The 13905-nt window shown below is 58.8% G+C and overlaps 2 protein-coding genes across 2 annotated transcripts in view; both read left to right on the top strand.

Annotated features, from left to right (window-relative positions):
* CDKN1A (cyclin dependent kinase inhibitor 1A) overlaps positions 1–4631 on the top strand; it is a 5339-nt gene extending 708 nt beyond the window's left edge. The window contains exons 2-3 of the mRNA XM_027665728.1: positions 2144–2557; positions 3278–4631. Coding sequence (XP_027521529.1) covers positions 2152–2557; positions 3278–3327 — 456 coding nt within the window. The 5' untranslated portion in view covers positions 2144–2151 and the 3' untranslated portion in view covers positions 3328–4631. The remainder of the gene's footprint in view (positions 1–2143; positions 2558–3277) is intronic.
* Positions 4632–8535: 3904 nt separating this feature from the next.
* The window catches only part of RAB44 (RAB44, member RAS oncogene family), a 10623-nt gene continuing 5253 nt past the window's right edge, over positions 8536–13905 (top strand). Inside the window, exons 1-10 of the mRNA XM_027665776.1 lie at positions 8536–8733; positions 8816–8930; positions 9202–9373; positions 9651–9794; positions 10138–10228; positions 10350–10445; positions 10774–10961; positions 11319–11367; positions 11702–11796; positions 12239–12630. Coding sequence (XP_027521577.1) covers positions 8536–8733; positions 8816–8930; positions 9202–9373; positions 9651–9794; positions 10138–10228; positions 10350–10445; positions 10774–10961; positions 11319–11367; positions 11702–11796; positions 12239–12630 — 1540 coding nt within the window. The remainder of the gene's footprint in view (positions 8734–8815; positions 8931–9201; positions 9374–9650; positions 9795–10137; positions 10229–10349; positions 10446–10773; positions 10962–11318; positions 11368–11701; positions 11797–12238; positions 12631–13905) is intronic.

The following is a 13905-nucleotide window of genomic DNA, read 5'->3' as shown; positions in this document are numbered from 1 at the left end:
CCCCCCGGTGGCGGCGGAGCGGGGCGCGGTGCGGGGCGTGGTGCGGGGCGCGGTCCCGCCGCCGAGCATCCTCCGTGGCCGCCGTCCCGCCGGGACCGGCCACCCGCGTGTCAGCCCCCCGTGACGCCCCCGTGCCAGCCCCGCCTCGGCCCCATCGGTGTCGTGAGCCGGCCGTTCTCTGCGCGGGCTCACCGGCTTCATCCCCCTGTCCCCGGGTGCGGGTGCTCCCAGCCCCTCCTGCCCCTGACCCCCCCCAGCCTTCCCCGAGCTGGTGTGACTGGTCCCGGCTGTCGCAGGTGCCTGTGGACCCCAGTGGTGTTTGTGTGTCCCGGGGGTGCCCAGCCCGCCCGGGTGAGGCTCTAACCACCCGAGCACCTGCCACTTCCTTGCCCAAATCTTGGGGCTCCCCAGCCGGGTACGGGGAGCCTCGACAGCTCTCGCTGGGCAGAGGTCGCTGGAAGCGGCGCCAGCCCCGAGGGAGGGGACGATGACCCGGCCCCGGTCCTTCCCTCATTGGTGGCTTTGGCAAATCCGCAGCCGTGAGTCAGGGCGGAGGTTTTATCTCCAGGCTCCGGGGTGGCACCTGGGCCGTGTCGCTGGCCCGAGGATCGGGACATCGGCGCGTGACACAGGCGGCGAGGGCTGGGGGGGGTCTGGTCAGGGTGTGGGAACACGTCCCCCTTCCCCCGCCCACTACCTGCCAGGGCTTGCCTGGACATGCTGGGACTTGCCTCGCAGTGAGGTCATCCTGTTTGTGTGCTCAGACTGCCGGGAGATAGGGAAGCTGGATTTCTATTTTTACTCTGGGATGCTGAGTCTTGGGCACAGGGTTGGGGTGGCCCCCGGGACAGAGCGTGGCCCCCTCAGCCCCCGGGCTGGAGGCTCTTCAGCTGCCCAGTGGCACAGCGTGCCTGGTAATGGAATCATGGAATCATTTAGGTTGGAAAAGATCTCCAAGATCGAGTCCAGCCTTTGACTGAAGACCACCTTGTGAACTAAACTAGAGCACTAATGCCATGTCCAGTCATTCCTTGAACACTTTCAGGAATCTGGGAAAGAAATGTGGCACAGGTGATCCAGAGGGGCTGTAGGTGCTGAATTTGGGCAGAAATCCTCCCTGCAGGAGACTGAGAACCCCATCCTTGTGGAAGTTTGGGGGTGTGAGTGAAAGTCTGGGTGGGGTGTCTTTCATGGTCTGTGTTTGGGGGTCCTAGACTGGCTGGGCAGTCAGAGCTGTCCTGCAGGGATTTTATTTCCGTGAATCTTTTTTTCTTAAACAATTTTAATGAGTGTGGCTGTCCCAGCAGGGGCAACCCTTAGCTTGGAAAGCTGTCAAATCCCAGAGCATTGCTCATCTTATCAGTTGGACTCGATGACCTGGGAGGTCTTTTTTCCACCTCGACAATTCTGATTCCAAATTGAGGTTCCTCGTAACCAGGGGTGGTGTGAGGGATCCATTATCCCCACACATGTGTCAGGGGAAGGACTGCTCAGAAGGAAAGGCTTTGCCAGTTACTGTGAAGGTCAAGGCTTTTGGCACCGATTTGAAAAAAAACAAACAAGGTCTTGTCTCTGGTTACTCAACAGCTCCCTGCAGATAAGGAGGGTGGTTAGCACAGTGGTCAAGCCTGTGGCATGTTCTTGCAGTTGCTTAAAGGTTTCCTTACCACTGGGTCTGGGTTCTTGTGATGAAGAAACTGGCCAGGAAAACATCCTGTTGCTTCACTTGCCCGTGTGCCAGCTTGCCTTGTGGCTGTGTGGAAGTGGGAATGCAGTGGGGTTGTGGATGGAGCCTGTGGCAGCATCCAGGTGCCAGATGCTCTGCCCTGACAGGGCTTTCCCTGCTGGAGGAAGGATGGGGAATGTTGACATCTGCACCTTCCCCATCCTTCTGCATCTCCCTGGGCTGTGTGTGACCTCAGCCATGCTCAAGCCTCTGCCTAAGGTGCCACTAAAATCCCAAGAGTCAAAGTCTGGATGAAGCTGGGGGGTGTCAGTGCCCTCTGGGCTGGGTCACTGCAGAGCCCAGCCCAGCTTGTCCCACCTTGGCTACCATGTGCTTTGCTCTGGTAGCCAACATGCCACCCTTGAGTTTGCTCCTGGCTTTCCCCAACCCCAGTAACTCTCTCTGGTTTCCCCCCAGCTGCCACGATGCCCCTGTCCCACAGCAGGGCTGGGCAGACACCCTGCAGCAGCAAAGTGTGCAGGAACCTCTTTGGCCCCATGGACCACGACCAGCTCCAGAATGACTTTGAGGACAAGCTGAGGCAGCAACTGGAAGAAGCTCAGCAGCGCTGGAACTTCGACTTTGAGACAGAGACTCCCTTGGAAGGACCCTTCAAGTGGGAGAGGGTCTTCCTGGCTGAGCAGCCACCCCAGGGGGCCCACAGCCTGGTCAGGGCTGTCATCAGCAGTGACAGCAGGAGCTCCTTGGTCCACAAGGTCCCCTCCAGGGACTGTGTTGGCAGGATTCGCCCCGAGGAGTCTCAGCAGAGCTCGGAGGTTTACAAGGCTGGTTCCCCACAGGGCTTGAAACGTGGGCAGACCACCATCAAAGGTGAGTGCTTGGTGGCATTGGTGTCATGGTAGGGACAGACAGAGGGGACTTGGGTGCCAGAGCCCTGCCTGGCTCCAGGGCATGGGGAGGAGACCACCTTCCATGGATCTCCCTTGGGTGAGCAGAGCCCACCTTCCAAGGGCAAAAAGGCCACCAGCTGGGTGCCTTTTGGTTGCTGGGGGTTAGGCAGAGGAATTCCACTGGGCTTGTGCGTTTTGTAGGTGAAGATGCCCCAAAATGGTTCATCACTTTCAGTTCCTGTGGCCAGACCCAGTCACAGAACATTAAGGGGTTGGAATGGACCTTAAAGATCATCTAGTTCCAAACCCCCCTCTCATGGGCAGGGACACCTCCCACTAGCCCAGGTTGCTCCAAGCCCTGTCCAACCTGGCCTTGGACACTTCCAGGGATGGGGCAGCCACAGCTTCTCTGGGCAACCTGTGCCAGGGCCTCCCCACCCTCACTGTAAAAAATTTCTTCCTAAGAAATTTCTGCCCTCTAAGGTCAGGGCCTGGGGTGGAAACACAGGTGAGACCAAACAGAAGAGATGGTGGAGATGAGACATGCAAGCTCTTCTCCCCAGGAGCTTTGGGTGGGGGAGCTCTAGGATGGAACCCTTGGCTGATTTTGGGGTGCCTCGCTGGGAACACCTTTCTCTTCCTGCCCCACTGCTCCCAGCAGGCTGGAGGCACTTCCCAACCCTTTCCTTCTGCCCTCCAGACTTCTACAGTGCCAAGAGGAGGATCGTCCCTGCCAAGCCCAAGCCGTGACACGTTGGTGGCTCCTCTGCCATGGGGGACAGCTGCTGATGCTGCCGAGCACGGGGGGTCTGTGGCTTCCCCCACCCTGTGCTGTGTAAGCTGTTCTGCATGAAGCAATGTAGAGTCTGTAGTTCCCTATTTATGAGTAGCTCTGGGGTCCTGAGGGACCTTCACTGTGTGCAATGTAGAGGAGGAGCCTCTGGTGAGGGCTGGAGCCCCACACTGGGGTGGAAGAGGACTGAGATGGGCCTGGTGGGACTGGGGCACTGCCCTGCCTGTGGAGAAGTGCCCTCTGCCCTGTGGTGGTGGGGCCAAGCATCATCCCTGCACCGTCCTGCTGGCCCCTGCCTGAGGGCTGGCTGTGGGGGACACTTGTGTCCCAACCACCTGGTGGCACCAGATATCTTAAAGAAGTCACTGATGTGGGTTGAGGAGCCCTGAGACAGCCTGGCCCTGAGGACACCCTGGCTGCTGGCACGTGGGAGTGCCCTCTGTCCAGCAGGATGGACCCAGCAGTGCCAAGCACTTGTCCATGAGTGACCTGGAGGCTGCTCCTTCCTACAGCTGCTTGGGAGAAGAAGCTGCTCCCTGGGCAGCCCTTCCTTGGGGTGACTCACCAGTGCTGTCACTGGCAGGAGGTGACAAACCCACTGGAGGCCCCCAGTTGGAACAGCAGCTGGGGGCCCAACACTGCCTGGGAGGCTTTGGGATCCCCTGTGCTGTACTGGCCCAAAATCTCACTTTCTTACCTTGTTGTTGGCTTGAGTGGTACTGTTTGCCCTCACATTCCTGCCTCCTCCAACACTGACACCAGGCTGGGGAGCCCCTGTTCTGGCTCTATCGGGCTCCTCTGGGGATGATGCTGAAATAGGAATTGTAGCTTGTTTTTCTGGACTTTTTCTCCTTTGGGGCTGAGGGGAGAGGACCCTCACCTGGCTCTGCAGAGCAAGGACTTTGGTCACCTCTGGGATGGCCTGGAGCAAAGGCTGCTCAGTCCCAGCACTGAAGGATGAGTCCCTGCTCCTGAGGGACTCTACACTGTCGGGTCTCAGCACTTTCATGGGGTTCATCTCCTCCTCTGCTGGATTTGGACTCTGGAAACTGGTGCAAGATGGTCCCAGGAAGGAAAGGGATGGGGTTGACCTCTCACCTTGCACCACGATGCACTTTGCTGTTGGTGAAGCTGCCAAGCTCCCAGCACTAAATGTTTATTTATATTAAAAATAATACTATTAAGTGTACGTGGGGAAATGGAGATACATGTTTGTCTACAAATGTTAACTTTCAATAAACACTTGCCTTGTGTAAGGGAATTGGTGTCTCTGGGTTAATGGGAATATTTGGGAGCAGGGCCTGGCTCTGGGGAGGAAGGTGCTCTGGGTCCCTGCCTGGTTCTGGAGGCTGGGGGTCCCTCTGGGGGTGCAGCCCTGAGCTGAGAGCTGCTGTTGTGGGGGCTGACAGGAATAAGCACAGGGCTTATGGCAAGTTTTTTAACCCCATTGCCTTAGGACAGGGGTCTGGTGCTGCCACCATGAACCCAGCAGAAGCCACTGTGTGGGATCTCACTGCAGGCCCCTGTGTGAAGGTGAGTCCTCTTACCCACATTGTTCCCCCTTTCCCACTGTGACCCCACTCCTCCTAACCCCCAGTGCACTGTCCTGGGGGACAAGTGGCCATTAGCCATGGGCAGGCTGGTCCCATCCCTTCCTCCTGTGGTGCTGGGTGGGTAAAGTGGGTGGCCATGAGGGTGACCCACACTGTGGGATGGGGACACACGTGGTGTCACCGCTGAAGGAAACATGTGGCAGCAAGTCCCAGGTGGGACTGAGGTCCCCTGGGAGTCAGGGGAACCTCCAGCACCAGCTGCTTCCTCTGAGGACTGAGCAAGACCTGGGTGCAGACTCAGGTTCTGGTTAATGTGACAAGGGCCCACATGAAATTAAAGTTTTGATGGTAACAACCTCGTGTCATTGCTCAGCACCTGCCTGTCCCCAGGGTGTGGGGTGACACCCACGCAAGCCCCTGTCCCTGGCTGTGCCTGTGGGGCACAATCACACAGCCTTTGAGCTGCTGCTGAGTCAAACCCTACAGATTTAGCCCCTGTAATCTTTCCCCTTACGTCAGCCCTTCCAGCCCCCTTGGCTGCTGCCAACTGCTCCCCTCTGCTGTCACCTTCTGTTTGCCAGGAGAGCTGGTGATGAGAAAATGAGAAATAAACCAGTGAAAAGCCCCTTGTCCCTGTTTGTAGGGACAGCCAGGGTCTGGCCCTGCTGTGCCAGAGGGAGCTGGGCACTGAGGCTTCAGCTTTGAGTCCCTGGGACACTCCAGGACTGTGTGTCCCCAGCTCTGGGTCACAAAATGGGCTTCTAGCAGCTGAGGAATGGATGGAATTCTCCCTCTTTCAGCCCAGGTTGTGTTTTGCTGCTCTCATCCCAACCTGGCCTCAGCACAGAGCAGGGATGATGGAGTTCAAACTCCCACAGGAGGAGGGTCAGGTGCTTCCCCTCCTTTCCCTACTATATTGAATCCCCTTTCTCTGAGACCTGACCAGCATCTCATCAGGGTTGGATTGTACCCTCTTTCCTGGATCTTACCCTCCCGTGACTGGTGCTGACCCTGGCACAGGCTGCTGGCACAGCTCTGCCCACTGGAAACACGATGTCAGAGCCTTGCTGGGGCAAGAGGGCACAAACCAAGCTTGCTTTGGGATATTTAGGGGTTTCCCCTCAAAAGCTTCCTGGGGGAGAGCAAAGCAAAAACTGAACCAGCAAACAGTGCCAGGGGTTGTGAGATGTGGGGACAAACAGCTCAGAGGAGGGTTTTGCAAACTGAGGCCCCCCCGGCCCGGCTGTGGGGATGCTTCAGGGTGGGGTAACCAGCACCAGCTTTGCTCAGATGAGTGGAGAAGAACCAGCTGAGCCCTCAGCTGACCCATAAATGCCCTGATGGAGCAGATGGACCTGAGGTGGCTGCTGCTTCTTTAGGTCAAACTGCAAATGAGCAGGGTGTGTCTGGGAGGGTGGGACGGGGCTGGTTCCCAGTGAGGGATTTAACCAGCTGAGATGGGCAGAGTTACTCAGGGCATTGGCTTCCACCTCCTAAGTTCTGTCCTGTGAGCCTGGGGATGTTAATTCTAGTTATGACCTAAAGATAATAGTTTGTGTTTCCCCTTGCCTGAGTTCTCTTCCCATTTTGCAGTTAAAGTGGAGCAAAAGTGCCCATGACCCACCAAATCCCCCTTTCCCCTTGTGACCCAGAGCACACACAGCCCATGGGCTGGGTTTAGTGGATTTAGGGCTGGGTTTAAAGCTAAGTTAATAATTCAGGCAGGAGCCTTGGAAAAAAGCATCAAAGAGCAGCGCAGCAGGTGAGATCTCCAAACACTGGGACTAAAGAGCCTCCCCAGGGGGGAGTTGCTGGTTGTTCTGTCTTTGGTAGGATGTTGTGATCTGTGGGTTATAGATAGTCCTGTACTTTGGGTTATTTGGAGCCTTAAAATAACATTTGCTGTTTCCCTGCTGTTTTCCCCCGCCCTGGACCATTGCAGACGAGCAAATGATGGGGATTTCTGCTGCAGTTCCCAATGCCTTTGCAGAGCTGCTCTGGGCTCTGAGGGGTTTGAGGGGACCCTCTGGATGGGTCCTTCCCACACCCCACTTGCAAGGCAGCAAACAGGAAACGTGTGAGCGCCGGCAGTTGAGTGTCACCCCAGAACGGAAAGCGCCTTGAGTAAGAGAAAATGAGAGCTCAGGCACGGGGTGCTGTGGGACCAGCACCTCCCCTGGCCTGGGGGCCCCCCCTGCCTCGTGTGCCCCAAAACTGAGGGTCCCTCTCGGCACGTGGGAAGGGTAAGTTCTGCTGCCCCGGGGGTGGTCCGTGCATCACCTTAAGGAATAGAAAAGAGGGGAAATAAGGGGTTTTTTCTTGCTGTTGGTGAGCTGTGGGAGGTTTTTCTTTCTGCTTGTGGAGGACTGGGGGCTGGGGACCCTTTTCTGATGGCTGGGAGCAGCATGGGGGGTTTTGGAGGGGAGGCAGGTTGCTGGTGATGCCGTGGGGGGCACAATTCCCACCCCATCCCCCTGTTTGTTCAGTGCCTCTGTGGTGCACTGGGCTCAGCCCAGCCCCTGGGGCTGGGGTAGGTAAGTGGGGGCTTCCTCATTCCTTAAACAACCCCCCTGCCCCCCCAAAGCTCCCACTTTTGCTGCCTGGGGGCTCCCACTTCTGCTTTATGGGGCTGGGACCACCACCAAGGCACTTGGTTTCTGCCCTCCCGCAATGTCCTGTGGGACTCCTGTAACTCCATATTTAAGGGGTTGGGCCTGTTTTTGGGGCCTGTTCCCACGTTTCTGGAGCACACTGGGATCAAGGAGAATCGCTGTTTCTCATTGCAAAAGGAAAGAGGGCTGGGGAAGCTGGGGGTCTCCCCGGGCTGGGAGAGGAAAGCTGGGCTCAAACACGGCCCCGGCTCTGCGTCACAGCTCTCCATGGCTGTGGGTTCCTTCCCTCCGTGTTTCAGCTTTGCTGCACAGAGAACAACCCCTCACAGGGATGGTACAGTGGCTGTTGGTGTTGGCCACCCCCCAGGGCTGGGGAGAAGGGAGTGGGGGGGGTCCCCAGCCCAGATCCCACAGGCCAGGGCAAGCACACGGCGTGGTGGAAACCTCCTGTGATGGAAACCTCCCGAGGCCTCGCCGCTCTCCCCGGAGGTGACTCACAGCTGTGAAAACTGGGGGAGGAATTTTAAAGCTGCTGCTGAGCTCTGAGGAAACAGGTGGAACCACCACGTCCCACTCAGACCTCCAGCATCGCCTTGGCTGGTCCTTTGCTGGCGTCACCTCCTGGCTGTGTCACCTCCCAGGTGGCCTTTGAGGAGTGCCCTGTGCAACCCCCACAGCCAGGGCACGGGGAGGTTTGGGATGGGTGCTTGGCTGGTGGCTGGAGAAGCTGCTCACCCAGTGTGTGCTGGGCTGGAATCCAGGGGGATGGCTGGGGGGAATGGCCATTGTTTGCTGTGGCTCCAGGCTCTGTTTGTGCTGTGCAATCGGAGATAAGACCTTCTCTTCCTATTGCCAAACCCTTCTTGCACCAGCAAAATGAACTTCCAGCTTGGTCTCTCTCTGCCACCTCCCACCACGCTGGAGCAAAGCTTTCCAGCAAGGACAGAGCCGGCCAAGGCTCAGCACCCACTGGTTTCTCAGGCAGGACGGAGCTGGAGCCATGTCCGAGCGCCGGGCGGGCACCAAGGGCCGGCGTCTGGGCTCCAGCCGGCGCAGACAGATCCAGGAGGCCTCCAGTGAGGCACCAGCACCTGGCCCAGGTGAGGAACAGCTATCCGAAATAGTGCAGAGGGTGCAGGACTTCCTCAGGGAGCAGGACAAGGACCAGGCGGGGTTCATCACCCGCTCAGACATACGGGTAAGGGATGGGGTTGTCTTCTGCAGGTGGCTGGAGACTGGGTGATGGGTTGGGTTATCCCCCTGATTTGCTCTGTTTTTAGAAATTCCAGGGGGAAGGTTTCCCGTGCAGCACAGAGGAGCTGGAGCTTGTCTTTGATGGGCTGGATGCCGCTGGCACCGGGAGGTTGAGCACCGAGGAGTTCACTGCCGGGCTCCGTGAGTGCCACACGCTGCCTCCAAACAGCCCAGGCTGATCCTGGGCACAGCCCCAGTGCTCAGCTAGAGGGGTGGGAAGCACTCCCCTTGCTGTGTGGCACATGATGCCCCGAATTGTCCCCATGCCCAGGTCTCAGCCCATGGCTCACCCGGTGAAGGGTCCCCATTGTGCTGTAGCAGCTTGTTGAAGCCGTGGGGTGCGAAGTACCAGAGGTCTGGGCTTTGCTGGCACCCCGGCTGGGCACTGAGCATTTGGGATATCTGTTGGCAGGGCAGTTCCTGAGCTCCCAAAAAGCTGCCAGGGAGCACCGGCGGCGGAAAACAGCATCCCGGAGGGTCCGCTTGGTCCTCCCCTGCCCGGCCTTGGAAGGGGTGGACAGCGAGGAGAGGAGACACTTTGCTGCCTTTATGGACCAGCTGGGCACCAACAACGTCTCTGAGGAGTAAGTGCCCTGCTTAGCACCCATGGGTGTCCTGCAGGGAGGGTAGAGGGGGAAAGGCCTGGGGCAGGAGATCCCTGTGCAGACCAGGAGCCCAGAAATGTGTTGGAGGTGTCTTTGGCTCAAGCACAGGAGCAGGGGACAGAATCCCAGTGACCCCAATGCTCATCTGTCCCCACACATCCTGAATGGTGTGAGCTAAACAACCCAGAACCCCACAGCTGGCCCGGTTTTGGGGGGCCCTGGGGGATCTCACCCCAAAACACCCCTGTCCCTGCAGACAGGAGATCTGGCAGCTCTGGGTGAAGCTCCGGCAGGACGAGCCCCAGCTCCTGGGCAACCTGGAGGACTTCTTGGCCAAGATGAGGCACCGCATCCAAGAAGCCAAGAGCAAGAAGGAGGCTTTGGAGGTGACCCTGAACAAGTGAGTCACCACAGGGCAGTGGAGAGGGATGGGACGTGAAGGATGGGGACAGGGATGGGAAAGATGGCTCATCCCAGCTGTGGGAAGAAACCTGAGTGTTCTCAACATCTCCATCAGTGGCCAGAGCAGAGGTTCCGCTGGTCTTTGGGGTTGGGCTCCCTCTACAGTCAGGGATGGGATGGCAAAAGGGCTGGACTGTGTTGGACATATCCATGCTGGGTGAACCCCCCTGGGCAAGCCTGGCTGCAGCCAGAGGGTCCTGTGGGCAATGTGGGGTCCCAGGGGCCTGCAGCCCCTGCAGCAGGGTCTGACCACCCACCCCTCCACCTCGCTGTCCCCACAGGCGCGTGGCTGAGCACGACAAGGAGGTGCAGCAGCTCTGCGAGGTCCTGGAGCAGCAGATCCAGCAGGAGCAGCAGCAGCTGGAGCAGAAAGTGGGTCACCAGCTGCTCCTCTCCCTTTGCTGCCCACCCCAGGGGGGACCCAGCACCCCCAAACCCCCTTGGCAGCTCCCAGACGGGTGAGTGGGTGCCAATGTCCTTGTTGCCATCCCAGAGCATGGCCCAGAGCCACCAGCAGGGCGTGGAGCTGCAGCGGGTGCTGGAGGCCAGCGAGAGGGAGGTGCAGCGCTTGGTCACGGCACAGATGGAGGTGGGCTGGCCCCAAACCCCAGCCCCTTTATGTGTTAAGGGTTCTCTGGGCTGTGCTGAAACAACACCACGGTGTTGTACAGCTGATCCCAGTCTGTCCCACGAGCCCCTGTAGCAGGTTGTCACACAGGACCCTCATCTCCACCTTTTCCACCCCCATCCCCACACTCCCCTGCACCCCCAGAGGACACAAATTGAGTTTCCCACCCGCCATCCTCACTGGGGGGAGAGGGGAAATTCAGCCCAGGGTCTAGAGGAGGTGGTTATCCATGAATTATTTTACCTGGGGATTTTGGTGGGCTGTGAGTGCCCTGGTTGCCATCCCACAGCTGGAGCGGCGGTGCCGCAGCCTCCGCAGCACCCAGCAAGTCACCAGCACGGAAAACCAGGAGCTGGAGGCAAGCAACAGGATGCTGGAGGATCACCTGCAGCACCTCCACCAGCAGCTCAAGCAGACCCAGGGGCACCTGAGGACAATGAGGGCTACAGTGGCTTGGGAGCACATGGAGGAGCCAGGGTGAGTAGCCAAGTGATGTGTCTGCACATATGTGGTTTCCTCCTGGATGGGTCTCAGTCATCATGGTGCTTCAGAGGTCTCCATGGTACAGATTAACCATGGCTTGGTGTGAAAAGCAGCAGGGAAAAAAGGCAGGACTATCATCACCATGCACTGCACCCGTCCCTTGAGGACAGTGCCAGCAGAGATGGGGATGCCTTTCACCCAGAAGGACCCAGCTAGGACTGCTCCAAGGGTGGTGGGGTTTGATGTCCTGCTCTATCACTGCCCTGGGGGCTGAGGAGAGCCCTGGGGCAGGGGTGGACGTGGTGAAGAGGATGCAATTGCCATTTTGACCCCTGTGCTCTGTGTTTGCAGGGACAGAGCCGTGGCAGAGTTACCCAGTGAGATGCCAATGTCCCCACAGGTACTTGAGCTGGGTGTGTGGGCACAGGATGAGGTGTCCATGCTTCAGAGCCTTGTGCTGCTCAATCTGGGACTGCTGGGGAGCCCAAGAGCACAGGGTGCTCCTGCAGCTGAGGCACTGCCTCCCCTAAAAGCTTCCTCACATGGGGTTGTCACGATGCCATGGAGGTGTTTGGGAAGGGAGGGGGCAGCAGCACCTTAGTTCTGGTACCCCCAAGATTTTGGGTGGGTACATTTGGATACCTGCTGAAGAGCTCAGCGTTGTTTCAGGTGGATACACTCCCTCACCAAGAGTCTTTCTCTTTCCTCTCCCCTTCTCACCTTGTTTCCTGCAGATGAGTCCGGGGAAGAGCGAGAAGTTCCGCTCGGAGATGCGGATCAGGCTGGGATCCCAGAGTGAGGAACACAAAGCCAAGAACACCCACCAAGTGTAAGGGGTCCTGGGCAGCAGCTGCTGCTCCCACATGTGCCCCTGGGGTCTGTGAGCCGGTGCTGAGCCCCCAAGTCCTCCCTCCACCCTCCCCAGGCAAACCATGATATTTAGTCCTTTTAATGCTCCCCTCCCACCCACTCATCTCTCATCCTGGAGATCACATCTCTTATCCCAGCTCATCACTCCCTTGGCTCAGGAACTTGCTGTACCTGGCTGAGAGGAGTCTTTTCATGTCTGATAATGTTGACATAGATACTTGTCCCCACTGCTTCCCGTGTGAACCCCAAGTGCACCCAGAGGGTAAATAAAATCAGGTTTGGAGAGGGATGGGGTGAGGTGGCAGATTGGAGGCCCCCTGGGACTGGCCAAGGATGGGAGGGAGCTGGAGCCTGATATGGGAACTGGGCTCATCCCCCCTCCCATTTTCTGCCCTTTCCAGGGTTTGGGAAATGCTGCCAGCAGAAATAAGCATTTCGGGAGCCCCTTCGAGAATGAGCTCTGCAGAAGAGGAGCCCTTCCCAGAACATCTGAAAGAGGAACACTTCTCTGACCAAAGCTCTTTGCTAAGAGAGATGAATGATGCAATAGCAGCTCTGAGCAAACACCTGAAGGCACAGGCACCGGGTGCACCCCCTGCTCTGGCAGACACTGCCAGTCACCCCCAGGATGCTGAGCCCCAAGCAGAGCAGGAGGCAGCCACAGCCCATGGAACAACCCCTGGGGTTCTGCAGGACACCCTCCCTGGCCACGTCAGCCATGAGCTGTTTGAAGGAGACCTGAAAGAAGGACCAGCCACAGCTGAGTTCCGTGCTCTGGATGTGACACAGGCTGGTGCGTCCGTGGGAGCCGGGCACCACATGGCTCAGGAGCCTGGGGCAGAGCAGGGAGAGAGCCCAGAGGAGGCACAGAGGATGATATTCCTGCAAGGAAAGGGTGCTGGTGTGAAGGAGATGGTGCTAAAGGTGACAGAGCAGCTGGGAGAGAGCAAGGAAGCAGGAGAGCAGGCAGTGATGGAGGTGGAGGGAGCAGGGTGGATGCAGGAAAATGCAGGTTGGGAAAAGGCACAGCTCCTGGGAGAAGCTGAGGAAGCAGGGATAAGACAGGGAGGAAGTTTGGAGGCAGGTCTGGGGCCACCTGAGGCTGGGCAGGCAGGTCTAGCAGTGGGACAGTGCCCTGCCTTGGAAGAGGTTCAGCCAGGGGCAGCTCCAGGTGAACGTGCACAGGCCCTGGGCATGGCACTGCATCATCCATCACTGGGGCTCTCTGAGAAACTGGAAATAGAGCTGGGAGAGCACCTGGAGCCAGAGCCACCGTCCCTGGGTGAGGCACAAGTGGGAGCAGCCCAGGGGGATGGTGTCACCCCGGAGGTGACCGTGGCTCCTGGCCCCGGGGTGCTGGAGGAGGAGGAGGAACAGCGTGTCAGGGCCGAGCTGCAGCCCCAGGGAGAGCCCTCGGGTGCCAAAGTGCTGCCAGCCCCAGCTGAGCACGGAATGAGCCGCAGAGCCGGGGGCGAGGAAGAGGAGGTGGAGGAAACACAGCGCAGGGAGGCAGAGCTGCAGCTGCAGGGCGAGTCTGTGACGGGGGACGCGGGGCGGGGAGGCAGCGCGGGGGCTGAGGTGCCGCCGGCAGCGGCTGTGCCACCCCCAGACCTGCGGGAAGGGGGGGTGGGAGCAGATGTGGAACCGCTGGAAGCCCAGAACAGCCATACTAACACGCAGGTGCTGGCAGAGGTGGAGGCAGATCCGCAGGTCTCGAGCGAGGCTGAATCCCCAGGGACAGAGCAGGGAGGGAGCGTGGATCCAGGTGTGCAGCCACTGGAGGAGGAGGACGAGCCACAGTTAGGGCTGGGGGAAGAAAGGGGGGCCACTGAGGTGCACGGTGAGGGTCCTTCCCTTGCAGAAACACCTGCAGGGAGCCCAGGCCTGTGTGGGCTGTTCCCAGTTAGGTCTCAGGCGTGGGAACTGGTGGAGGCAGAGGATGCCCAGGTAGATGTGCAGCTGCGTGGGGGTCTCAGCCCAGAAACTTTGTGGGGAGTGAAGGGTGGAACAGACACTCAGACTGAGGAGGAGGATGGGGCACAAGGACAGGGTGAGTGTGAGCTGCCAC

Source organism: Corapipo altera, unplaced genomic scaffold (assembly GCF_003945725.1).
Source record: "Corapipo altera isolate COAL_440 unplaced genomic scaffold, ASM394572v1 202, whole genome shotgun sequence".
NCBI lineage: Eukaryota > Metazoa > Chordata > Aves > Passeriformes > Pipridae > Corapipo > Corapipo altera.
This window is presented reverse-complemented; position numbering and strand designations above follow the sequence as displayed.